This window comes from Cryptotermes secundus, unplaced genomic scaffold, assembly GCF_002891405.2.
Source record: "Cryptotermes secundus unplaced genomic scaffold, Csec_1.0 scaffold793, whole genome shotgun sequence".
NCBI classification, from domain to species: domain Eukaryota; kingdom Metazoa; phylum Arthropoda; class Insecta; order Blattodea; family Kalotermitidae; genus Cryptotermes; species Cryptotermes secundus.
In genome coordinates, this window is record NW_019722435.1 from 310,922 (window position 1) to 337,345 (window position 26,424).

Sequence of the window (26,424 nt, forward strand, 5' to 3'; positions counted from 1 at the left end):
TTAAACACATGGTAAGTTGTAAACATTCGCATAAACACAAATCCAGATGGTATTTCATTTCATTAAAGACAGAAATCTCAGTTGTCAATATGTCGTACATACCAGACAATTTGTGTGCAGGATACTTCTCATTCTACTTTGTAGACATATGGTGATATATATCAATGATCAAATAGCATCGAAAGACCGATGGTGAATAATGGATTGGTAAGGATGTGGAATAATGAAGGTACTATCCTGTCATCTGCCTGGAGAAACTGTGGACATACCACGAAAATATTAGTCGACTACTGAATAGGTGTTATATGTTACTCAATAAACCAAATATCAATTGAATTGAATTTATTTACATTCTATAAATCCTAAGCAGATTAGTACCTTTGGATACAGAACAAGTCAAAAGGTTACATACATAAGTACAGGCAATTTTAGCTTAAAAATTAATATAACTTAATTTTACATCATTCTCTATTTACATTGAAGTAGTCATCTAAAGAGTAGAAGGAGTGAGCATGTAGATAATTCTTTAACTCTGATTTAAACTTTTTAGTATCATTGCCCAAGTTTTTAATACTTTGTGGCAGATTGTTGAACACTTTTATGCCAGTAGACTCCTTTTTGATATACTGATAAAGTTGATGAGGGTAGGTGGAAGTTATATTTTTGTCTAGTAGACATCAGAATTTAATCTGAATTTGTCTTTGTTGTAAACAACAAATAAGAGAAGCGATAATATGTATTGCGATTGAAGAGGTCTCAGTAGCCAAACATGTTACCGTATTGTAGCATGTTTGGCTACTGTGATCTGATTATGTATATATATAATGGCATGATATATACTATATATCATGCCATTAGATATAACAGTAACACATCATAAATCCCTGTGATATAATCGGTATTGGTATGTCAAAAGGTTGTACAAAGGAGAGAAACTTTATGAATTGTTCTGTTCATTTGGAATTACAGATGCGATTTAATGATGGGCATTTAAAACGATCGAGCCTACAATACGGAACTGCGCCGGAGATTTGTGGCTGCGTCCGTGAAGTTCAAAGAAACTATATGAATCATCACTGACACTGATGAAATGTCACGGAACTAATCGGACGCGGTATTGACACGTCACGGATATGTGTAAATAAATCTAAACTGATGATAGGTTTCCTCAGTGTACGCTTGCTAATCTTGAAATCGGTGACGTCGGTGACAATTCTCGGGAATTGCAGTTGCGTTGCGGTTTTCAGTTTCCTTGGTGTGTACGCGCCATTTACTTCACGGATTCCTACTACTTATGTTCTGTATGTTCTTATGTTCTATCTGCAGACAGCCTCGTAAAATAACCTGCAAAAAAGCAGAGTAATGTAAAGTATAAGGCATGCAGAATTCATGTGGCAGCTGAGAAATTCTTAACAATATATATGGTAGGAAAGCGAAAAGGGAAGAAGCCCTTGGAAGATACTCAGTAATAAAGCACAAAGGCTGGAAACTTTCATCCAGTGTTGAATATGTCAGTACATATAAAACTCCAGTAATAAATGTAATGAAAATGCATTCGGTGGTCCTGAACGGTTCTGAAGCTACTACTTCCAGTTTGACGTGGGGAAGACTAGGTGAATCTTTGCAATAGATTATCAATATTTTTTAAATTAATACTTGTTTCCAACTGTAAAAAACATGCTAAGCCACTGCATTCATTGTTCGTATATTGAAGTGTTACAGATATTTTTGGATTCGGGTTATGAAACCTTATTTCAGTTCTTGTAATATCTATGTTGGTAGCAGATCCCATTTCGTCAGAAAGATGGAGGTATATTACAAACAGTTTGGAGGCAGTTTCAAATTTATATGGCGTCTTTGGTTTTATATGGTGCTAAATATATCCATGATAAATATTTTAGTAAGAGCTGAAAAAGTTGACTCTGGTGGATTTGTATTATATTGCCCCTGCATGGGTAAGATACTTATTCATACTAATTATATAATTTGCATATTTAAAGGTTATGTTGTAAATGGTATTCTTGTTTGCGTTCATTAGGACGGTTTGGCAATCAAGCCGATCACTTCCTGGGTGCCCTTGGTTTTTCAAAGGGGTTGAACCGTACATTGGTACTGCCACCATGGGTTGAATATCGATACGGAGAACTACGCTCGGTAAGAGTAATTTATAATATCCACACTTTTGTCGAAGCGCGTATTGAAGTTTTGAGTCTGTGCTGTGGGCCGCTCACCATCATATTTCAGGACAGTTTTCTGTTCCATTCAGATGCTGCTACCTGGTGTGGGTAGGCTGGTTTTTCGGAACCCACGAATCAGTATTTTTACCAGCGCTCAGTGTTAAACATATTATATTATATTTATATATTATACTTCCTGTTATGAAAATCCAGATTTTAGGGGAGCAGGGTTAGTGTAGTCGGTATAGCAACTGGCTACGGGTTGGCCAACCGAGGGGTCGGAGTTTGAGTCTCGGTAGGATCAAGAATTTTCTCTTCTCTGCATCATCGAGACTGAATCTGGGCCCCACCCAGCCTCCTATCCAATAGGTACCCGGGGCTCTTTCCCACTGGGGTAAATCGGCCGGGGCGTGAAGCTCACCACTCACCTCAAACTAGTTCAGAGTTCAAGAAAATATGTATTTATATATCGAGTTCCGTGTGTGTAATTAAGCTCAGGGACAACTTTACCTTACCTGATTTTAGGGAGAATCAGTCATTCCATGCCAGATGTACTGTGCTGTCACCAAAAGTATGAATGAGAACCTGATTCATGCCATCTGAATACTCATGCATCTATCCATTTAGTCACATTTAAAATTTTTGTCATACTGTTATTCCCATTCAGATTATGTAACCCTGTGTTTAATGTGTAGCAAATATTTTTGTTAAAAAACACCAAGTACTTCCATGTCATACTGAATAAAATTTACACATTTCCCCATAACTTTTTTCATGCATCGACTTATGTATGGACTCTCTAGGAAATTTTTCATATACTGCTTATTTCTTTATTTATATTTTATTCCAGATTCAAGTTCCATTTGATACATACTTCAAAGTGGAACCTTTTTTGAAATATCATAGGGTTTTGACTATGGAAAATTTTATGAAGACTGTAGCTCTTGAAATTTGGCCACCACAAAAAAGGATAGGTATGTATTATAAGATTTTTTAATACATTTGTAAAATCTTCAAGATAAATAATGTACATGACATGTCTAATAAATGCTTTGTTTTATTTTAAATGAGGACAGTGTTAAATTGTGCAGTTTCATAGTCATCTTCTGTACTCAAAATACTGACTTTAAGTTTGTTGTATAAAGCTTTCCTTGTATTAAATATCTGGACTTGGTAACAAAAGAGAGAAACAACTTGACCATTTGATAACAAATTGGAAAATTGTGTATTTGATAATGCATTTTACAGACATGGCATATTGCAGGCGCACACATAATAAGTATGCACAGTGTTACCTGCTTAGGATCACTTCAATTTGGAGAATGGTAAATGCAGTGAAGAAAGAATTACAAGTAGTACTTATGCTCACTTTTTTCAAACAGGGGTGCTAACCCTTTGTAATGGTTACAGAGTGCATGTAATAAGGTATTTGTAGCCAGTGGGAATACTGAGACAATGGGACAATGGAATGAGTTCCAGTTTGCAAGGAGGATATGAAAGTCAGTGGACAGCATGATAAAGCACTCGTTTGGAATTGAAATATTTGTCAATGTATGTTTAGATCTGTAGATAATCATACTGTGCAGTCAAGCAAACTGGCTAAAGCAATAACACATGAGACACCTATTCAGTAGGTGTCCCGTTTCTATCTCAGTTGGGACACCAACTAAGTTGACTAAGGTTTTCATGGTTTGTCCACAGTTTCTCCAGGCAGATGACAGGATAGTACCTTCATTATTCCACATCCTTACCAATCCATTATTCACCATCAGTCTTTCGATGCTATGTATTCTGATTTACTGACAGCATAATTAAATAAGCCCTGGAATGCTGTACAGGCAACAGAATTTTAAGACTGTATGGCATAGACAAATCATTGCAGGCAGGCCATCTTTCTTAAAGATTTGTAACTCCCTTATTGGTGGCCTGTTAATAACATTAGGAGGTTTAGTGATATGATATTAAAATCCTTCCTCAAAACTCGTGCAACATAATGGTAATTATTTAGGGACCACGCAGTAGTTCAGCCATTAAGAGCTGGCAGAGGCTCATAAGTTTGTCTTAAAGCACACCTCAGTTCATTAACAAATGTCTCTGATGTTCCATCTAACATGCAACACTTGTTAAAAATCTTTGTTTAAAAGTTACTACATATACATAATGCATCTTTTAAACTTATTTTAAAAACAACATTGTCCACTACATGTTTCGACTGTCATTAGTCATCATCAGGTGTTTTAAAACTGTTCTGTGGAGAATATGTATCAGTGGATATTTGTATTAGATCTGGCAATGGTGTATATCACTCTAACAACTGTGATTCCTGTAAGTTTGTATTTGTTGCAATGCACATAATTTTTTACATTTATTTTGGATGGAACAACTGACCTCTTCCATTATGAAATACTGTGTAATGTATCCCATCATTTTTGGTTGTCCAGGTGAGGAAGAGGATTTAATTATTATTCTAAGAACAGTCCCTCTTAAAAACAATTTAAATAGTTTGCATCCTTGCACTAAACCATTATAAATAGCATTATTTTGTGGTCCACAACTCCTGAGTTTTAAATTATTTTAGACTCTTAAGGGACCCTTCACTCTCCTTCCTGTTAGGTCCAGCCCTGTCAGCCAGATTTTGTGCCTTACAGAAAGAAGAGATGACCATCACTTGAAAAGTGCTTGCTTCAATAAATGACTGGGCCTGGTTTTGACACTTTTTTGAGAACATAATGAATTATTGCAAAGTAACAGTTGAACCAGGTCTTTATCATGTGATATATAAAGTAATGGAGCAAGGAAATGTGAGTAAACTTATGATTTGTGAGACTAGAGGAAGTTGTCTGCAGCATAATATGCACAAGTACATATGTGTATATTGAAATAAGATATTTTTGTAAATTATTGTTTTTTAGAATTTGTGCTTTCTCTTCCCTCCATTATCTTGGGTATCTGAAAGTGTGCTGTTTGCTGAAAATCTGTGTGATCAGACTTACAGTAGATATGTAATATAAACTACTAATGACAAATAGCGATAGTACATGCCTATGAGCGATTCTTAAATAATCTTTAGTGTGAACAATTTTGGGGTGTTCAGATTTTGGTCTTCTGTATTGTGATACTATGTAGCCTTGTAGGCAAATATTGGCATTTATGAACATTCTCCCTCTACCTTGATGGTTGAAGTATGTGCAGCAACAAATCAGTTGGATTGTATAGGTAAGTTACAAGGAAGCTGGTCTGAAAGCCATGGGAGAGGATGGGAAAATAAAATGTGGTCCATTGGGAAAAGTGAGCAGGAGAATGTTTTTGTGGGGGACCACAGTATTGTTCTTCATCACAGAAAGAAAACCAGAGGCCTTTTGAGACCCAGTATATTTTTCATCACATGAAGGAAAAGAATGATAATTTATAAAAAGTGGCCCTTTTCATGGCCCTTGCATACAGGTAGTGGGAAGTGAGAAATCAGCCCGTTTTTCAGGGGCCCATGTAGTGGAGTCTTACCACAAGAGGAAATTCCTGTCTTGTCCTTGGGAGAGAAATTTGGAATATATTTATGGTACTGAATCCTGGATGACACCATATGAGATTCATGATGGGGAAGTCACATAGGAGCAGATTTTTTTTTTCCTTCCCCCCCCCGGGTTTCTTCTCTTTTCCTCCGCTAAACATAAATTTAAACTAATTAAGTGCTTATAGAGACTGAAACAGTGTTCATTTTTAAACTTCAGCACAGATAACAGCGTTGTTAAATAGTTGGCAATAAATATTATACATTTATATCAGTTATATATATAAGTTTACAGTATTGCATTGCTGTAGGCATCTGGATTTATTTCTGAGACTATTTCTATATTACTACTTCTTAGCTTATTTATAGCCATCTGTATGAATTTGATCATCAGAGATACTCCCCATATGAACTTCTGATTAATGTGCATTCCTAATTTTTATAATATTTAATGTTCATTTTATTATTGTTCTTGTCAGCTTTCTGTTACACTGCTAGGGGTGATGGCAATGGATGTAATGCGAAAGAAGGAAATCCATTTGGACCATTCTGGGATACATTTGATGTGGATTTTGTTGCGTCTGAATTTTACGGACCCTTGCATTATGATATATATCACCATGATATGTCTACAAAGTGGAATGAGAAGTATCCTGCACACCAATGGTCTGGTATGTATGACATATTGACAACTGAGATTTCAGTCTTGAATGAAATAAAATATCATCTGGCTTTGTGTTTATGCGAATGTTTACAATTTACAATGTGTTTAGCTTGTGGGGGGTGGAGTCCAACTGGGTCCACCTGGCACGGCGATCACTCATTGGCCTTTTGTACCTGCCCTGGGTGATTATGATGATGGAATGAAGACTGGCAGAGGAAACCGAAGTACTCGGAGAAAACCTGCCCAAGCGCCACTTTGTCTACCACAAATCCCACTTGACCAGACCTGGGATCTAACTAGGGACGCCGCTGTGGGAAGCCAGCGACTTACCATGTGATACTCAAAATCCCTATTCCCATTCACAGTGATACCGTACTCACAGTTTGTAATTGGAACAGCAGCCTTCAGACAATGCCCAGGTTTACATTCCATCTTAAAAACTAATGTTCTGAATTACATTTATAAAGATATTTATAGTTTATGATAACATTCGTAATGAATTAGTATTGTTAAGATAGTGAATCTAGAAGATTATGCTATACTGAGAATGTAGTTTAGGTGGTAAGAACTACAGTATTAGGATCTCCTGAAAAGCTGTTACTTGGAGGGCCAAGGAAGTTGGAGGATATGTTCCTATTGAATATGTTTCCAGTTTCATTTCCTTTTTAAAATGTGGGAATACAGCATTTCCTGCAATATTTGGTTTCCTTGAGTGGTTACATATTCTATATAATGAATTAGTTGGATTGGATCATCTTTGACCAGTTTGTAGGACTGTGTAAACAGGTGGTTTCACTATATAGATATTGGTACCCATAATAATATTGTAACGTGTTTTGTTACTGAAGACGCCGTTCGGATTGTTAATTGGTTTATTTAACACCCTACAAATCTCGGCTACAATTAATTATGACAATGTTGCGGGGTTTCACACTTTATAACATTATTCACAATTTTCAATTCACTCTGTTGTCAGTAGTCTACACGTTTCACAGTACGGGAGCTATACAAGTGTCACTGTGTTACACACTCCCAATTAATTCTCAGTTATCACAAACTGTCACTGATTATCACACTTTTACTCGTTCACTGCTGACTGGAGAACTGTCTTCGGCCGCTGATGCACTTTAACTCACTCCGGGAACGGCTACAAGTTAACTGACTCCGGCGGCTGTGCAGTTCCCTTATATAGCCACAGTGCTTGCCTGTTACATAATGAGTGCCTTGTCACAGTAGGAACCGATGCTACGTCGCCGTGTTTGCGTATAGCTTAACAAAGCTGTTACCTCACGCCGTGTTACATCACCGTGGGGAGAGTGGCGGGGTGGTGACTCGCCTATTACCGTAGTAACGAGAGCGCTACATTGCCGCCACGTACCGCTGGGGAGGTAGGGGTCCTCCGCTGCGCAACATGTCACACTATTCATGCCTCTGTAGCATGTAGTAATCTGCATTGAGCATTTCTAAATTATTTTCAGTTCTTGCATTTACTGGGGCTCCTGCAAGCTTCCCAGTCCAACTTGAGAATCGTGAACTACATCGTTACATGCAGTGGAGTGAATTAATTTGGAAGCAGGCACATGATTTCATCAAGCAAGAGCTTCCTACAGGAGCCTTCGTAGGAATTCATTTACGTAATGGAATAGATTGGGTAAAGTATCTACTGTAGTTCAGATTATTATGTTATATTTAAATTAAAGTGTACAATTTCAAAACCTGTGTTATGAAAATTGTTTATTGGAGAAAAAAGGAATAGCGCTCTGAATAGGTGTAAACACCTTTATCTTCATTAACTCATACCCTCAGTTGCTGCAGGCAAATGCCAGCCTAGCACCTTACTTTGGGCCACACCTGTTTGTTATTGTGAGTTATTGTAAATTATTTGGTTCACAAGGGATTGTACAAAGAGTGATCAATAAATCTGATCACCAGTCCAAACCCTGTCTTATAAGTCACTAATACACATGACAATATATACCTCCTAGTTAGAATTGTATTAAAGCATAAAACCAACTATCAAAAAGATATTAATATATTTCTGTCTCAGAGGTTACTGACAGAGATGAATGACATGTAAATCACCATTTACTTTATTAACACGTGCTTTAAATGACATTATTTAGTATTATACTGTGCAGTACATTAAATATTAGTCATAATCTTGTTTAATTTGTTTACCTGAAACATATTCATTGTGTATTTCCATAAAAGCAGACTAGAAATACCAAGATCTAGTAACCAAAAATGAGTATCTTCCCTTTACATCAAAATAAATTTGCTACAGCAAAGTATAAATGTCACCTTCAGTTGCACAGTACACTATAATACATGACAGAATTATAATCAGAGCAGTAGGTCTCATTTGCGGTGAAAAAGTACAAAACAGTGTGATTTTGGACAATTCTGTCTTCAGCAACATCCAGGTTATGTTATGTTTTGGCATGTGATCCATACAGGCATAATGGATTTCTAGCAATAGGTGACATTACACTTTCCTCATTTTAATTGGTGATAATTCAGCATCTTCAGTGCTTGGTTGACTCCTCATTATTTTGATTTCCTCTGTGGCCCACACAAAGGCTTCAGCAGCTGCAATATCAGAAGAACTGCACATCAGCAGGTGTTCCTGATATTGGAGCCATCTTATTTCCTAGGCATAGAACAGTGCCATGAATCAGTAGCAACAGTGTCCATTTCTTTGATCTAAAAGATCCTACAGATGTCTATTAACTGATCTAGGATGTATACCTCTCCGTTACGTCTCTTACAGAACTTAATTTTTATGTGGCTTTCACCCTTTTCCAGTCTTCTAACATTTGTGGTCTCTGTTTCAAAGTAAGAACAGCATACTTTCACCTTAGTTCTTGCATGAGAATTTGCTTAGGAGATATAGGAGATTGATAGATGGAAGATTTCACAGTCACAAATTCATCAAGTGACCTCTACTGTAATCGTGCATCTTTACAACTGTACGGCACCTGTATGGGTGAGGATGACATGTGGCACTGCTAGTGACAGCTGTGAGAACTACTGCATGGCAGGTGAACATATGTGCATCACAACTTTGTTCTCAAAGTAACCTTATAAAACATTAAAGTTTCTTGGAAGATGTTGCTGGTTACATGAGAAGTCCAGATGTTTATATAGAAGATAAATGGGAGTTCACTATATTTTCTCCCTCTTTGTCTGAACATCCAGCTTCACCTCTTTCTCCTATTCCAATAAAATATGCCAGTACAACAGTCCTGTTGTCTAGTCTCTTTGTCAGAATTAAAACTTCAGCTTTGCTGACTATTTGATCAGATAAACACCTGCGCTTTGTGTTTAATTACTTCTCAGCAATAGAGGCATTCATTCTGAAATGTGTCTTAAAAACCTATGAGACATTTATTTTCATAATGTTGGATAAGACATAATAGTGCTTGATTCTCGTGCCATATTGATATTGTCACATGTATCACAGTGACTAAGACGCAGGTTTGGATTGGTAATTGGATTTATGGCATACTTATAGGTCATAATTACAATTAATTATTACACTATTACTGATTTTCACACTACTCTCTTCAGTCTATCTCCACTAGTCTTCACAGATTTATAACACAGGAACTATAAAAGTCACCCTAAATCAAACACTGCACTACGACTATAGCGCACATAAAGTCTTCTAATTACATAGTAAATTCTCACAGGCAGACTTCTAGTCTTCAACTGTGAACTTCCCTTGCTAGCTTCTTCACATGCTTCTGCTACTGTTATTCACTCGTAACTGCCCTGAACTGAACTGGTATCTGAATTCACTTCTCTTATAAGCACTCTGTGCAGACACCACAGAAAGCACCTATTATTGTAGACGTGTTTAGGATTGCATAACACCGTTTTTCTACAGTTGCTTCACATGGATGACAGAAAACACAGCCTCCTCTGTTGTTGCATAACCTAGCAAAGGACTGTTTATCAAGAATTTGTCTTCGCGGGAACTCATTTACCAACATGTTCCTTAGCAATGGGTGTACATGTAACAACAATATGCTTATAGCAGTTTAAGACTCCAGAAAGTCTAAACTAATCCAGATATTTTTCAGTATAAATCTGAATTTTTCGTCGTTCCACATTTGAGTGTCAAAACATAAGGTTATCACATCAGCGCCTCTTTTAGTACAGCATTGTGAATGAATTATTTATTTGACAGTTGTTTTTTTTTATTTGTGCAGAGCCTTTGGCCACATGAAATGTTGAATTCAGCCCAGAAGTTCTTCATAAACCATGTTAAGTTCATATTTCATACCCAGATTCATAGTAAACTTTAGTTTCATTGTGTGTTTACATAGATTATGTTCAAACATTGCAGTTTTCCTTTACCTCATTGTGTCCTTATTTATTCATTATGCACAACGTTTCTTTTAGTCACTTCATTTGGTTCTAAATTAATTTCTTAAATAAAAGTTACTTTCAGGTTTTCTGTAGTTTGTAATCACCCATGCCCATAAGTAATACAAACTGGAGGGCAGCGATAGACTGTTGAAAGAAGATGGGTGTTGTTGGTGTTGTTGTTGTTGTTGTCGTCGTCTTCGTCATCATCTTTACCATCATATCTGATAATCTGTTGGGTCTGAGAAACTCCCATATTTCCATTTTGCTATATGCATTATCTGCTAATTGTACGATGTTTTACTCCATAGGTCCGTGCATGTGAACACATCAATTACAGTCCAAATCTATTCGCAGCCCCACAGTGCCTTGGTTATCAAAATGAGCGAGGTATAGCCACTACAGAAATGTGTCTCCCTTCCAAAGAGACAATTGTGCGACAACTTAAAAGGGTACTGAGAAATGTGAAAGGTGCTGTAGCGGTATTTGTAGCTTCAGATAGCAATCACATGATTAGTGATCTCACAGAGGCAGTTAAGAGAATGGAGGTGAGTAATTTCTTCACTAAAAAAATCATATTAATAAACATTATAATTTCATAAACAGAATTTGAATTCCTTTTGTGGATATATGAATAATATAACAGAATAAGAAGTTTTACAGTATACCCCCAGAGGCTGAGGTTTGATTAAAATTATAAATTATTGGAAATCAATAAATAAATATGTTAGCAGAAAGGAGAGGTAACATTGCAGTATGGATTTATTTTGACATTTTTCCTGATTTTCTTGCAGAGCACAGAATGACAAAATTGGGACATACATGACATTGGACAGTGATACATGTGATTCATGACCATGCAACAGTATGCACAGAAATTGTTTTACAATGATACATTTCATGAATATATATGATATTGAGTCAAAATCTGTTTAGCCTAGCTGCTGCATCTCTGATGTAGGCAAATACAATAATTTTTATGTTTTAGGTGTGTCCACTTGTGTAGAACAACTCTAACCTTATCTTATTGTTGAAATAATCATACACCATACACACAAGATCAGTCATAAGCTGCAAGAATATTACATAATAATGTACAATCCCCTGACCCAAGTTTAAAATAGGAATATTCATAATTTTGAATAAAACAGACAAAGGGCAAAAGAAGTCTTTAATCAAAGAAGGGTGGTAAGTATCAGGTTTTACAGAGTCAAAAAAGTGAGTGAGTCACTATGACTGTCTGACTCCGTGGCCTGTAGTCCACAAGTGAACTATACCAACCGAGTGACCACCGCATGTTGGCGAAGTTAGTGCCAACTTTAGCGGATAAAGGGTATCACATGATCAGCACAATGGATCCCCCACAGCTGTTAATCTTGGTTTTCTAGACCGGAATGTGAGTCACTATAGTTAAAGACATTCAAGTCAAGCAGATTACTGCTGGTGACAGCTTCAGTGCATAAAATGATTCCTTACAAAGTAGACAGGAATCCTTACTAGCCATAGCCCAACCACTGGCAGGCCTGTTTACACAGACGAACACTAGGTACTGTAGTTAATTATCTGTAAATTCTTTGCTTCAGTGATAAAAATCACTTAACCCATAAAAGAAACTGTGTTCTACTTACTGTTCATTCTCCAAAAACCTGCTGTAATATTTAGTAAATTTTAGTGGCACTTCACTAAAATATCAGTCTTCATTCTCATTTCTAATAATTTGTCATGCACATTTTTGACAAAAGAAAGCACTTGTGCTGATAAAATACGTACTGCAATCACAAAAAAAAAACTTAATGCCAGAGACTAACACAACTGTTGAAACATGGAGTAACATGATTGAAGAAGTGCCCCACTCAGACGGCATTGCCAGATGAAGCACATAAACATTAGTCCTGTTAGTAATATTGTATTTCAGTGTCATATTGTGTCATAATTATTAATGTAAGATAATTTACACTGGCCAGTGTAGGGGACTAATAGCAGAAAAAACAGAGTGTTACAAGATGATGCCTATAAATGGGCAAAAACGTGTTGTAAAATGAAAATAGTATGAATTTATTCAAGTTATACGGGAATTATGTTGATGGAACATATAACGAATTAGTCGTGTCATTTGTCAGACCTTTATATGAGGGTCATACTGAAAGTCATGAGCAACAATTTTATGTAAAGTAACATGCTTTACTATTGACAAACCAAATATACCACCTGAATCTTCAGACCTTTCTTTATTTTTCCACATAATCACCACTTTCTACACATTTCTCCCAGCATTCTGGGAGTTTGAAAATTCTCCTTCTGTAAAATTCCGTTCCAGCCATCCAAAGACACTGACGCGCTGCTTTCTGAATTGCCTCCCTTGTCTCAAAACGTTGTCCATGAAGCTGATACTTCACAAATCCGAAAAGATGGTAGTCTGAGGGTGCCAGATCAGGGCTATAGGAGAGGTGTGGAAGAACGTCCCACCCCTTTGCAGTTGCTTCCAATGTGAGACGAGCGTTGTCATGCAGGATGATGTTTCATCCTGGACGTTTATCACACAATGCACGACGGAGCTTGTGCAGCATCTGGACATAACGAGCAGCATTGATGGTTTGCCCAGGTTCCAAGAATTCGGCCAGAATAAACCCCTCTGCATTCCAGAAGACTGTGTCCATCACCTTCGCAGCTGATGGCACTGTCTTTGCCTTCTTTTTTGATGGAGATGCAAATGGTGCCATTCCATACTCTGCTGTTTCGTTTCAGGCTCGAAATGGTGAAACCAGCTTTCGTCACCTGTCACAATACAGAGCAAAAAATCATCGCCTTCATGTCAATATCTCTGCAGCAGTTGTGAGGTGATGGCTTTTCGCTGATCTTTGTGGTCTTCTGTCGATAACCGCAGGACCCAACAAGCACAAACTTTCCTATAGCCCAAGCTTTCAATCGTCTCCTGTACTGCACTGTGCCCTATTCCCAGTTTTCGGGCTATTGTGTCCACAGTCACACGTCTGTCATCTTCAATGATCTCATCCACTCTTCGAATACTGCTTGCACCCATGCACACACTTCCATAAGCACGCTGAAGTCTCTGGTGAACTTCTGCAGCAGGGATTTCCTCTTTCACAAGAAATCTGATGACAGCACGCTGGCGAAATGACATATTGTTGCCAGCCATTTTGTTAGGAGTGATACTGGTCACATGATGCAAGCTATTGATGTCACAAGACACTCAAGGTTAACACAATAGCTGGTTCCACCTACCACTGTACTTTCTTTTGTCTGCTGTTCCCAGGTTGCATGCAGAAAAAAAGTTGCTCTTGACTTTCAGTACGACCTACGTATATTGCAGGATGTATTGGTGGTATGGTATCATCATGTCTCAGTTCCCTTAACACTTTGCGGACCGGCAATTTAAATATTTAAATCACCCTGGAGTCCGCCATTTTTTTACCTACTACCGTAACTTGTGCACTGTTCACTTTAAAAATTAAAAGCGGAAAACATATTAATGCGTGCGCGGTCCGCAAAGTGATAATGTAGCTCACAGGATATTCTTGAGGGGGTGATGATTGGAAATGTTGTTTGTCTTAGGAGACTGGTCACTCTCACTGGTTCCCTTCATAATTTGTCTGAAAAGGTTGGGGAGTGTAGACTTATTATTATTATTAACCTTTCAACACAGTGTATTCACAGTACTCTTTATGTTTTATAAAATGTAAGTTGTGTTTTGCTTACTAGACATTAAGCTCATGGAAGGGTGACCTTACCTGGCCTACCAAGTTACTTTCCCACATGAAACCTGTCTCATCATAAACAACACAAAATAAACTGTACAGAAATTAAGGTGTTCATTAATTTTTGTAAACAAACTTATTGACTAGATTGTAAATATTTTCAGGTTACTGTTCATCGCTTGGAACCACCAAATCCTCATGTTGAACTAGCAATTCTTGGTCAATCAAATCACTTTATTGGGAATTGCATATCATCTTTCTCTGCTTTTGTCAAACGGGAAAGAGATACTCATGGTTTGCCTTCATCCTTCTGGGCTTTCCCAACTGAGCGTGTATCAGCTAATGCAAACCAGTCTCATGATGAGCTCTAAAATATTTAATTCATAATAGGGTCTTATGGAAACAAACCCTAAGAACAAGGAATTATTGGTTACATTGGTAAGTTTAAGTTTTCTTGCATGTAGTATGTTACTTGATCATGAAAATTAGTTCCGTCTGGCGTGACTGATGAAGATTTTTCTTATTTCAATTATTTATGCCCTTACGTGTTTTGGTCTTCAGAGACCATCATCAGCGGGACACCTTTATAGCAATACAGTTAGAAGCCACTATTACAATACATGTTCTAAAAGTTAAAATATATACATACAATATTAACAATATACACTTGGGTATGAAATCTAAAGCCTTTACAACTACAGCAGCTGTTCCAACACGTTAAAACAAATCAAATTTATGTTACTTGATATTCAACAGCCCAGCATTTATGCTTAAGTCTTAAAAAGGCATTGCGTGTGTTTACAGAAATTACAAACTGGACTGTGCTACATTGATTATGTATTCTGGTCTTTCTTTGTCCCTTAAATTATTTGATGATGCCTTAAAAAGGCATTGCGTGTGTTTACAGAAATTACAAACTGGACTGTGTTACATTGATTATGTATTCTGGTCTTTCTTTGTCCCTTAGATTATTTGATGATGCTGTGTCAGGTGTAGGTGATATGTACCTCAGTAGAAAGATGTGAAAATTATGACTGGAGCTGTGGCAGAAATGGTAAAGGATGCAGTCATGGCTTATGTTAAGGTACTGTCACATTTACTGGCAAAACTATGGAAACCCTCACATAAAGAAAAAGATTCTTGGTAGTGGCCACAAGTGAGACTGAACTGAGTATCTCCCAACATTACCAGATTTTTAAACTTCTGTTTTCTGGAAGGAAAGACAGCGTCATCAGGTTTCTCATCCTCCTATGATAGATTGATGATGGTTGTTATATAAGGGTCATTAACACACACCCCATTTAAAGTAATTTGATATTGGCATAAACACCTCAGAACAAATTTGAAGATTTTATGAAAATTCAAACCATTTTATCCACAAACTGTATTTTTAATATGAAACTTCAGTATCTCCTGTCAGTTCTTGGGTCAGAAATGATGTTAATACCATTCCCTGCACAATTTTGAAAATTTGATAATCGATCATTTAAAAATTATACACCTTTTATTGGGATAATTCTTATGTAAACAATATGACAATTGATGAACAAATAATATTCGCATGTGAAATTTTGCATCATGAGGTATTATACACAACGTGGTGAATATATTTTTAAAGAAATGATATTACTGTTCACTAGTTCAATTCTACCCAGTCTGCCTATTACCAACAGGTTTATTTTATCACTAGTAATTTTTCTGTGGTTTTCTTTAGATTAGACAGATTCTCCATCAGTGACCTTAGCTATCATGCATGAGGTATTTCTGCTTCAAGGGAAACCCAGTATTACTACTGCTGACACTAAGACAGCAAATTACAATTAATAAGGCTAGTTTTGAATTTATAATCCTCTGCAAAAATTTAAATCTTCATTGCTCCTAAAGTACTGAAGACAGCATTCTCCTCATAATTTTGTTACATTGAAGTCAGTCTGTGAAAAGTCTTGAGTCTACATCTTTAAACAAGGATTCAGTTACATCATAATATGTGCATGTACTACCACAGTCAATGAATTCGTGGACTGGACGCAAAGCGTCATTGCAGTGCACTACAGCGGATAGGTTGAGGCACGATATGGTGACCTGTCAGTTCACCTCTCGTCACAGCAACAGGCAGTTGTGTGCAAACAGTGTAAGCAGAACTACGGCCTCTATTGTGAACTGCAGTTAAATTGAAGTGGCAGAAATTGAAAATGTGGCAGTTTGAACAGGCAAACATCAAGTTGTACCAAAAAGTAGGCAAACCCCCTAACAAAACGTTTGGAGTAGGAATAATTGCTGTTGCTACACGACAACACCCCTGCACGTCGCTCTGTTATTGCCCAAGAGGAACTGGCAAGGCAACAGGTCATCGTTTTGCCACACCCTCCATACTCACCTGATCTCGCACCATGCAATTTCTTTCCCTTTCACTGCTTGAAAGCAAAACTACATGGTCGTAGATTTCAGTTGTCTGAGGAGGTCATCAATGCCACAAGAGGCGCCGTACGGGAATTTCCCACCAGTATGTTTCAGCAATGTTTTCAGCAGCTATATCAACGTTGGCAGGCTTGCATAGTGGCCAACGACAACTATTTTGAGGGCCAATGTGGATCTGTATAAGTGTACGTGAATACCTTGTAATATGTGATAAAACCACAGCCCACGAACTTAATGACTATCATGTTTGTTGTTGTGTCTGAACCAACTAATAGTCATCAAATTTTAAGGACAGGTCTCTTATAGGAAGAACACTTTAGAGCTGTGTTTTAGTGTGTTTATGTGAAAGAGAAAATTTCTCTACACACTCATTTACAAGCCTCTGACAGAGTATGATTGTAATATAGAAATTATAATTATTCAGGTCACCCACTATTAGAGTAGTGCAATAAAGATTTTGACAGGCTGTGCTTGTAGCTCAGACTGGGTAGGCAATAAAAGATACAGAATTTTATTTGGCAAAAACTCTTGGAACATCTAGAACGAAGGTGGCAGATAACAATATGAATCTTAGGGTTTTGAGATATTTTCAACCAGTTATAGGAAACAAAAGTTAATATGAAATAGAGTGGCTCTATTAAATCAATGATTAACACAAAAACTATGAAATGAGTGGGACATGCAGCATACATGGGGAACCATGAAATTGTACAGATATGTTGAACATTGTCCATTGTCTGAGGTTTACTAGATACAAAGCTTTTGAAGGTGGCTGTACTTCAATCTTTGGGTTATTGGTTGTCATACTGAGAAACGTTTGTTGTTGTTGTTGTTGTTGTTGTTTTATAGGTATTTACAACTAAAGAGCCACTGAATAATTCATTGTTAATGAAATTTGATAATGTGGAGTTTTAATAAAATCTGGACGTGTTCCACTTTTGGCTGAAATTTGGCAAAGTTTTGGACACTACATGAAGACCTGCATGGGTTTCCATGTGTATACTGAGTGTAACTACATAAATGATTATTAGAGTGAAAAATATCCAATGTAGAGTAAAATGAAGCCCATTTTATGTCTGATAAAATTTTTCTGTAAGTTTTAACTGCTTTTGTGATCATTTAAAAAGACCCATTGTGCTATACTTACTATTCCTAATTTGTATATTTAACAGTCAACAATGGTCTTCTGAACACATTAAGTTTTCCATAGTTTCTTATTCTCCATAATGTTTAAATGAAGTTTCCTCTTACCTGAATTTATAGGGCTACATCTAAATACATATTTAATTAAATTTTGTATCATTATGGGTCATTCTACATGAAAACATGCTTCAGTTACTGCCCCCCCCCCAAAGTTCTTCAGGCTGTGACACCATACTAACCTGGACTGGGTTCTGACTTCCTTCCCCCTCCGAGAGATCTAAGTACCATTCCTAGCAACTCGTCTGTATAACCCAACCACCCCAAATATACCTCAGACAATGGGCAGCATACTGTTTGTGTAATGAATCAACCAGATAAGTCACACCATTAGACAGTAACCAGGAAAGTTGTAGTATAACATTCTGACTGGGAAATTTAGTTTTGAAACCTACCTATAAATGGGAAGATAATATTAAAATGGGGCTACAGACACAATGAAAATTTGTATTTTACCACATCATGATGCAGTCCAACCTTAATGTTCTTAAGATGATGACTGAAATGATTTTAATACATAACCTCTAACTTTTGAAATATGGCTGTATTTTTGTGTTTTAGATCTATGTCTTTGTGTATGATTGTTTTTAATCCATTCTGTTCCATTTCATGTGTTCTAGTATTTTGATGATAACTACTTGCATTATGAAATGCAAGAGCTCCTTTACTGATATTATTTTGAAGCACAATTGCTTAGTATATAGCAAATATTTTTGAAGGAAATTTGATACGTTTGCTGTTCCATTTTAAAAATTCACACCATTGTTTTTATTATAGCAGTTATTCCAGTGAGTTTGTTTAGTATGGCGTCCTTACGGAAAGTGTGGTACATGAAACTACTGTTTCGAAGTAACATTAGTAACGTTCCGCCTGTATCCTATATCCCTAAACTTTTACAAGGTGTCACGACCTATTATATCCTCTGCCTCTGTCGCTACATTTCCCACAAGGAACTAAAGTCGCTAGTGAATTTTTCGGGGTTGATGGCGTCCAGTGCTCACTATAAAGGCCTGTGTTTTGTCTCCAAAGAAATCGATCACTCGCTCCTCCGCGTGAAATAAATCCGAATGTTCTGTATAGATGTCAGGCCGTTACTAATGCTTGACTTATAGTGTTACGCCAACAGATGGCAGATGCTATGCGATTATTTAAATAGAACTTTCAACAAACCATTTAAAACTAATGAAAATATATTTTCGTTTAATTTAAAACCCGTATGAACATTCTCATACCAAAAGTGCAATTTCAATAACTTTTGAGGACTGTACAAAGGAAGGGGGTTGTCGATCAGTCAAGACACTTGTAATAGCGATTATAGCCCTCATTATGTTATACATGCAAGGTTTTAGTATTTCAATCGAAACTATGGGTAATGTCCAACGTAAAGGAATAAGTAGTCATGGGTGAATAAGCCTGTGAAAAGGAACAAAACAAAGTGTATAACACAGGGTCATTTTTTATAGAAAAACGTCATTCACAACTTCCGTCATACTCTAGTGCTAAGTACATGTACGATAGGGTTTTAATTGGCTTACGATGTTTAAGCAGATTTCGTATATTTGCAGTATCTGGTTCGAGACAATAATTTACGATTTTCGACCTTATTGTATCTATCCATTAAGGCTACGTGTAAGAAGATTCGGTGCTTTCCCGTAGGAGGCAGTTCAGTCGCCTCTTTTAAATGACGAAGGACGTCCACTGATTGGTTGATAAGTAGGCCGTGACGTCAGGGCAACGGAAACTTACTTATATGGGTAGTAGTGACATTAACTGCCATTCTAGTTGAAAGTGGTAAGCGTGTAGGTTATGGTGCACAGTTTGTTTTTCGCTTCATCTCGGGTTGCAACATTGTCTACGTGAGATATACTGTTGTTGGAATACCAGAAGTTCGCGTGTGGTGAAGTTCTTGGAAGTGGTATAATTGCAGCAAGTTTTTCTTTTATCGTTTTTATATTCCGGCCGCTTCAGTAAGTACACTAATAGTGATGGCAACAGAAGCGCAGAGACTAATAAGCATTTCTCTGACTAAAATAGCGCAGTCTCGCGCCCAACGCGGCGGTGTTAGCCTCCACAAAAATCTTTTGGTTGCTACGGTTCTCCAGAAGGCGCGTTACATTTTCATGGAGGAAGCATACCACATGGTTCAATCCCAACAGAGTGGTGCCAGTGGTGGTGGTTACACGACATCAACCACAGCAACAACCCCGCAGGATCAGCAGCAGCAGCAAGACGAATACGAGCAGAACTACGACGATGAAGGACTTGTAGCTTTAACACCGGAGGAGGCTGGCAGTGGATCTTCACAACATACAACACCACACTCCGAAGACGCGTCGTCCGGAGTTAACCATCTCCAAGAATTTCTTCAACCTTCAACGTCCTGTGTACGGTGTGCAGATAATATCACGTCCTCCCTTCCATCATATGAAGATGACAAAGAAAACCAAACGCCACCCCCATATCACACAAATCCCGCCACTCCTCAGAGTGAAGTCCCTACATATTTAGACCTGGACAAATCACCCGCTCGTGGAGAGAGTGTTCTACGAGACAGATCGAATGCAACAAGTACGTGTTCTTCGACGAGGTGCCTTAAGAGACGGAGGGCTGTTGGGGAGTGGGAGACAGAAGAAGCTATTTCAACTATTCTACCCAAGCGTGCGAAGACATCGGCTGCGTGTTGTGAGGGTGATGACTCCGTGTTCCTGGACGACGCTTCCCTGCTGGCGGACTGTGTTGTGACATGCGGCGAAGAAGATGAAGAGGATGTGACTGTTCAGGATGATGAGAAAGGGTCCACGACAATGGAAATCGATCGTATTACAAGCCTTGTGTCCATATTCAGTTTCGGCAGCCTTGCAGGAAATGCGGCAGCGGTAGCTGCGGACATGTCGGCGGGAACGGGAATTGGGAAGCTAACCCGTTCGGTATCCACCCCAGACCTGTGTTCGTCTCAAGCCAAGGAGGGTGTTGATGTTCTGCAACAGAGGCCGTTTCTTGCGATGACTGTGTAAAGATGTAATTAAAATAACGGACAATCCATGTGTAAAGATGGTAAAACAATTGACAATCCACCGGTTTTTGTATATCGCGTAGACATGCCGAAAGTGAATCAGACAGTTCGTTACGCTGTATCCATTGACTCATTCCACCCCCTCTCGTGATAGGCAACGTCCGTCTGTACTAGTTCTTTGAAGAAAGAGCCCCCCACTTCGTAGTTTTCCGTTACGGCAAAATTGTTGCTACCCCCATCCCTCTGTCTTTAAAATCTCTGCTTAGGGTTCACTACCCAAGCCGTTGCTACATCGAAACCGAGCAGTGTTGCCACGACCAGCAGGTAGTAAACGTAAACACATTAATCCAACGAACTTTGTGATCTTTGAATAGGAATGTACAATGGGACGTTTGCAGGAAGCTGTGTGATATTGAACTGAACATAGTAGTGAAAGACAGTTGAGCAGTTCTGTGTTTAAATTGCCAGTGTATGATACGGCGGCGAGCTGTACACGGAGGTCTAACCCAGAAGATAAAATCATACAGTATATTTTTCTAAGTATTGTGTTAAAAATGTATGATTCAGTGTTCTGAAACGAGTTGTAAATGATATTTTTTTAAAAGATGTGTGGAATTGTCTTTAATGATTTTGTACTTGGTTTCTGCATCATACTAGTTTCAAAGCCTAGGCAGATTTTATATTGGTACTTATATACAAAAAGCCCCACATATTTACTTAGCAACGGACCTAAATTGGTGAAGGCCAAAGTTGGAAATCACTTCTCATTAATGTTTCGATTTTAATTTGTGAAAACTACCGATCCTGACTGCTGTGAAGGACAGGCGTTGTGGGACCGGTTGAAATTTGCCCCTCCTCTCACTCCCCCTTCTGCATTCTCGTGGACTGGGGGGATCTCTACCCTGATCTGCTATAAAGGAAACTCGGGCCAGGTGTCTGCACCCAGGAGGCTCTTTGTGAACCCTTCAGACAGCGACTGGAAAAGAGGGTGTTGAATAAGGGACCAAGAATGGACTGGAGGGTTCAGATTATTGTAACGCAGTGTTGCCAGAAACGCATAATGCTACTGTTAACTGGAATCAGTGTACTCCGATTATTGCAATTTGTTTGACACTTGCAACTAGCAAAATTGAAAGCTACGAATGATTATTTTCCTTTAATGGAACTCTCTGCGCTCCTAAGAATTTTTGTTTTCCTGTTGTAAAGAGATTACAGGTTGTCTAGTGATTGATTCACGGTGGCTATGTAAATTCGCTTTAATCTAAATTTATTTCAACTCTGTTTTAGGAGTTTTGTAAATATATATAATGGTAAAAATACAAGGAAAAAAAATTTAAAATTAAACCAAGTTCTTTAAATTATTTGTTAATTACCCAACAATTCCTACTATTTATTGTGTTAAGCTGTGGGTGGAATAGTATGTGTGAAGTACTCGGCTTTAAGTTTTCAGTTTGTATCATTGGGGCTGGAAATGTGCCTTCGAAATCAAGTGCCAGTCCTATAGAAGCTTCTTGAAAACGTTTTCATTGCGATTGAGTTGCAAAGATAGTTTTCCCTAAAGAGAGGTCCTTAGGAGCACAATTTTACCAGGACCCAGACATTATTACATCAATGAAGAAAGTCGTCTTATGGGTTTTGGCGCCGTGTATTCTTCGTTTTGGCCGACGTTTCGGAGGAACGTATCGCCTCCATCTTCAGAGCAGGTGAATGGCTTGTGAATGCAGAGCAGTGGCGTAAACGCTTCTGCGATACGTTCCTCCGAAACGTCGGCCAAAACCCAGAAGACGACTTTCTTCATAGTCATCGCCGTGAAAGCCACAAAACTTACGTTATTCCATCAGTTTGACATAAGCTCCAAATTGTGGGACCTGCTGTCTGTAATGCCCTGATCGCTCGATTTATATAATTCTTCACTTTTCATGGTAAAATATTAACTTCTGAAAATAGGTTAATATTTTACCATTTCTTTAACACTTATTTAATTCCCATGGGTTGACTTTGTAATAGAACAAGTAGGATCTTATCTTAATTTGGGTTAAAATACTGAAAAATAGGTCAGCCTTGAGCTTTAGGAATGTTGGAGTGAACTAGGGGGACTAATGTGGAATGCATTATTAAATCAAAATACGACGGTACAGTTGAATAGGTTAGTTGTTAGTCTGAATGTGAAGTAATATAGCGTATACGTGATAATGAGACCGTCTTTACTATTTGTACAAGTTTATAGAGAAGGTTTCTAAGATTTTCATTAGAAGCTAAGAGAGGAATTTGTAAGCTCATTGGCAAGAATTTTTATTTACTTATATATATATATATATGTTACTGCCTTGTCACCAAAATGCAGGGCAGAATCGTGACATAAAGATAGGAAACAGATATTCTGAAAATGTGGCACAGTTCAGATATTTGAGAAGAACGATAACAGATCGAAACCCGATTCAGGAGGAAATTAAGAGGAGACTGAACTCTGGTAATGCTTGCTACCATTCAATCCAGAACCTTCTGCCCTCTCGTCTGTTGTCCAAAAACGTAAAAATTAGAATATACAAAACTATAATTTTGCCTGTGGTTCTGTATGGGTGTGAAGCTTGGTCTCTGACATTAAGGGAGGAACATAGATTCAGGGTGTTGAGCAGAATATTTGAACCGAAGAGGGATGAAGTGACGAGAGGTTGGAGAAAACTACATAATGAGGAGCTTCATAACTTGTACTCTTCTCCAAGTATAATTAGAATGATCAAGTCAAGGAGGATGAGGTGGGCAGGGCATGTAGCAGGAATGGGGGAGACTTGGAATGCGTATAGGATATTAGTGGGAAAGCCAGAAGAAAAGAGACCACAAGGAAGACCAAGGCGTAGATGGGTGGACAATATGAGAATGGTTGTTAGAGAGGTAGGATGGGATGTTATGGATTGGATAGATCTGGCTTAGGATAGGGACCAGTGGAGGGCTCTTATGAACACTGTAATGAACCTTCGGGTTCCATATCCTTGAGTAGCTGCAGAATTGGCGGCTCCTCCAGAAGGGCTCGGCTCCGTAAGTATGTATATGTGTATATATATATATACACACACGGGTCCAAAAAAATGTACCCAGTCTTTGATAGTATCTTTGGAACAAAATGACATGTAGTTACAATTCTTGCGCGGAGGGAGAGAGAGTCATTCTATGTGTTCGAAGTGACCACCATCAGCGGCTAAACAGCGTCGATGCCGCCGAACTGCTGAGCGAAATACGGCTGGCTGTCTGCTGTGATGGCTGCACACGACGCTTCGATGGTTTCTCGTAGCGCGTTCAGTGTAGCTGTAAAGGTATCCCCGTAACAGGCCGTGGAGACCCATAGGGTTGTGAGATGTTGAGGTTCCCACATTTTCTAGACAGTCGGCTCACAGATGGCGGTAAAGTTGTCAGCCTTATGCACCGGCCAACCTTTACCCCCAGGAAGATTCCTGGTACTCATTTCTGTTAGAGACTGAGTCGACCCCAGGGCCATAGTGTGGCCGGAAGGATTAGGTCAATTGAAAAAATCCAATGACCTAATCGGGATTCCATCCCGCGACCTTCCGACTTGTAGCATAGTGCCTCAACCAACTACGCTACCGCGTGACCCCAGAAGAAAGAAGCTGTGGTCTAATTTTAAGGTACCATCCTGGCATTTGCCTGGAAGGACTGAGGAATATCATGAGATATATTGAATCGAGATACGTGTTATTGGATATTAATTAGTGAGTTTGTACGAAATTCGAAAATCCATTCCTTTCAGGGTAAAATAACTTATCCTTTTTTGAGACAGCATCAATTGCACGTGTTGTTTTTAGGGTTTTGTTTCTTTGGTTGCGGTGAGACTGAGTCTGCTACAAACTGGCCTGTTGTACCAGCCCCAGAGGATAGATAATGAGTGTGGAGCAGTCGGTGGAATGAGAATTGTCAGGTGAAACCGAAGCACACGGAATAAACCTGCCCGTGCCACTTTGTCCACCACAAATCCCACATGACCTGACCCGGGCACGACCCCGTGGCGCCGCTGTGGGAAGCCGGCACCTAGCCGCCTGAACTATGGCTCGGCCAGTTACACCTGTTACTACTTAACTACTTCACACTGCACCAGGTGCGGTGAGTCATGTCATCGAAAATGTTGAGACGGGCGGGCAAAGGAGGGGAAGATGAAGTATGCCGTTCTCAACTTCTTGGTTTGGTAAGAAGTGTTCTTAAGTGAAGTGAGAGTGAGGAGAAAGATATTTCCCTCGTCCTGTCTTTTTTTTTTTTCGATCGCCTCTGTGGTCCAGTGGTCAGAGTTCCTGGTTACAGATCCAGAGGTCCCGGGTTCGATTCCCGGCGCTACCAGATTTTCTGAGAAGTAGTGAGTCTAGAACGGGGTTCACTCTGCCTCGTGAGAAATCTGAAATCTGAATTTGACTCTGTACTACTTCTAGTTCCAGGTCGCTCTAGTCAGTCAGGAAGTCTTGGTGTCGAACCCCATGTGGGGATCACGACCAGACACTTATTACTGTGACAGATGCGGTCTTGTTCCTGTGGGGTGACCTCTCTGACGAGAGGACGGGTCTGTCTTTTGTATATGCTGCTGGCCCTTGCCAGCACAGTCTTTCTCGGGTCCGAGTCCCTTGGGACTCGTGACCATATGGTACTGTCTCAGATTTGACACTTCCCTTTTCGTCGCCTCCTACGACTCGCAGGGTCATGGTAGAGGTATTCGACCTTTTCTTAACATGGGTTCCCTAATCCTACACCTCACAGCTCTCGTTATATAGCCGCGGCACTGACCGCATAGAGAACCTCTTCTATTCAGAATAGTTGCGTAACCTAGCAACTGGTCACAGAGCGTATCTTGTAGCAATGGATTCCCTATTATTGTGACGTTCTTAGGGGGAAGGTGTTTACCGGCCGTCACATAGAAACGGCAGTTCTATTGTTGCCTGTATTCGTTGCCGCGAGAATGTTTACAGTCGGCCCATATGTCACAATATTGTTCGTGTAGAATGTTTGTTGTGGTGCTGTGGATGTAACTAAGATCCTGAATTTGGAAGATAAGATGACATGTATAGCATGTCAAAAGCAATTGTCACTGTATAATTCTAGAGAGTCCTTGTATTGCATCATATACAGTATATATGATGCAATACCAAGGACTCTCTAGAATTAGTGGGGGAAATATTATGGTTTCTGTTGGTTATATCGATTATCTGAGAACGGTAAGAAAAAGAATGACATGATAGTCTGCCGCAAATTGTCGGTGCACTCCCCTTTAATCACCCTTAGTATATTCCCTATGCAGTATTGATTGGGACATATTTTGTCACAGTGAGGATCCTGTACACTCTACGTGACTCAGCACGCAT

General features: G+C 38.8%; 2 protein-coding genes across 3 annotated transcripts; both read left to right on the plus strand.

Moving 5' to 3' along the window:
• The first annotated feature begins 1,215 nt into the window (after window positions 1–1,215).
• LOC111861495 (GDP-fucose protein O-fucosyltransferase 1) lies at window positions 1,216–16,060 on the plus strand. 2 transcript variants are annotated; one of them, XM_023846130.2, is made up of 8 exons: window positions 1,216–1,613; window positions 2,039–2,154; window positions 3,028–3,151; window positions 6,165–6,356; window positions 7,828–8,000; window positions 11,032–11,268; window positions 14,601–14,874; window positions 15,404–16,060. In XM_023846130.2, the coding sequence occupies exons 1-7, from the start codon at window positions 1,544–1,546 to the stop codon at window positions 14,805–14,807; spliced, it is 1,119 nt and encodes a 372-aa protein (XP_023701898.1). In that variant the 5' UTR covers window positions 1,216–1,543; the 3' UTR covers window positions 14,808–14,874; window positions 15,404–16,060. The 2 variants fall into 2 exon arrangements, with proteins under 2 accessions (XP_023701898.1, XP_023701897.1); XM_023846129.2 differs by lacking the exon at window positions 1,216–1,613 and adding an exon at window positions 1,642–1,955.
• Window positions 16,061–19,812: 3,752 nt separating this feature from the next.
• LOC111861498 lies at window positions 19,813–22,405 on the plus strand. Its single transcript, XM_023846134.2, has one exon. It carries the CDS (start codon window positions 20,040–20,042, stop codon window positions 21,066–21,068), a length of 1,029 nt encoding a protein of 342 aa, XP_023701902.1. The 5' UTR covers window positions 19,813–20,039; the 3' UTR covers window positions 21,069–22,405.
• The last annotated feature ends 4,019 nt before the right edge of the window (window positions 22,406–26,424 follow it).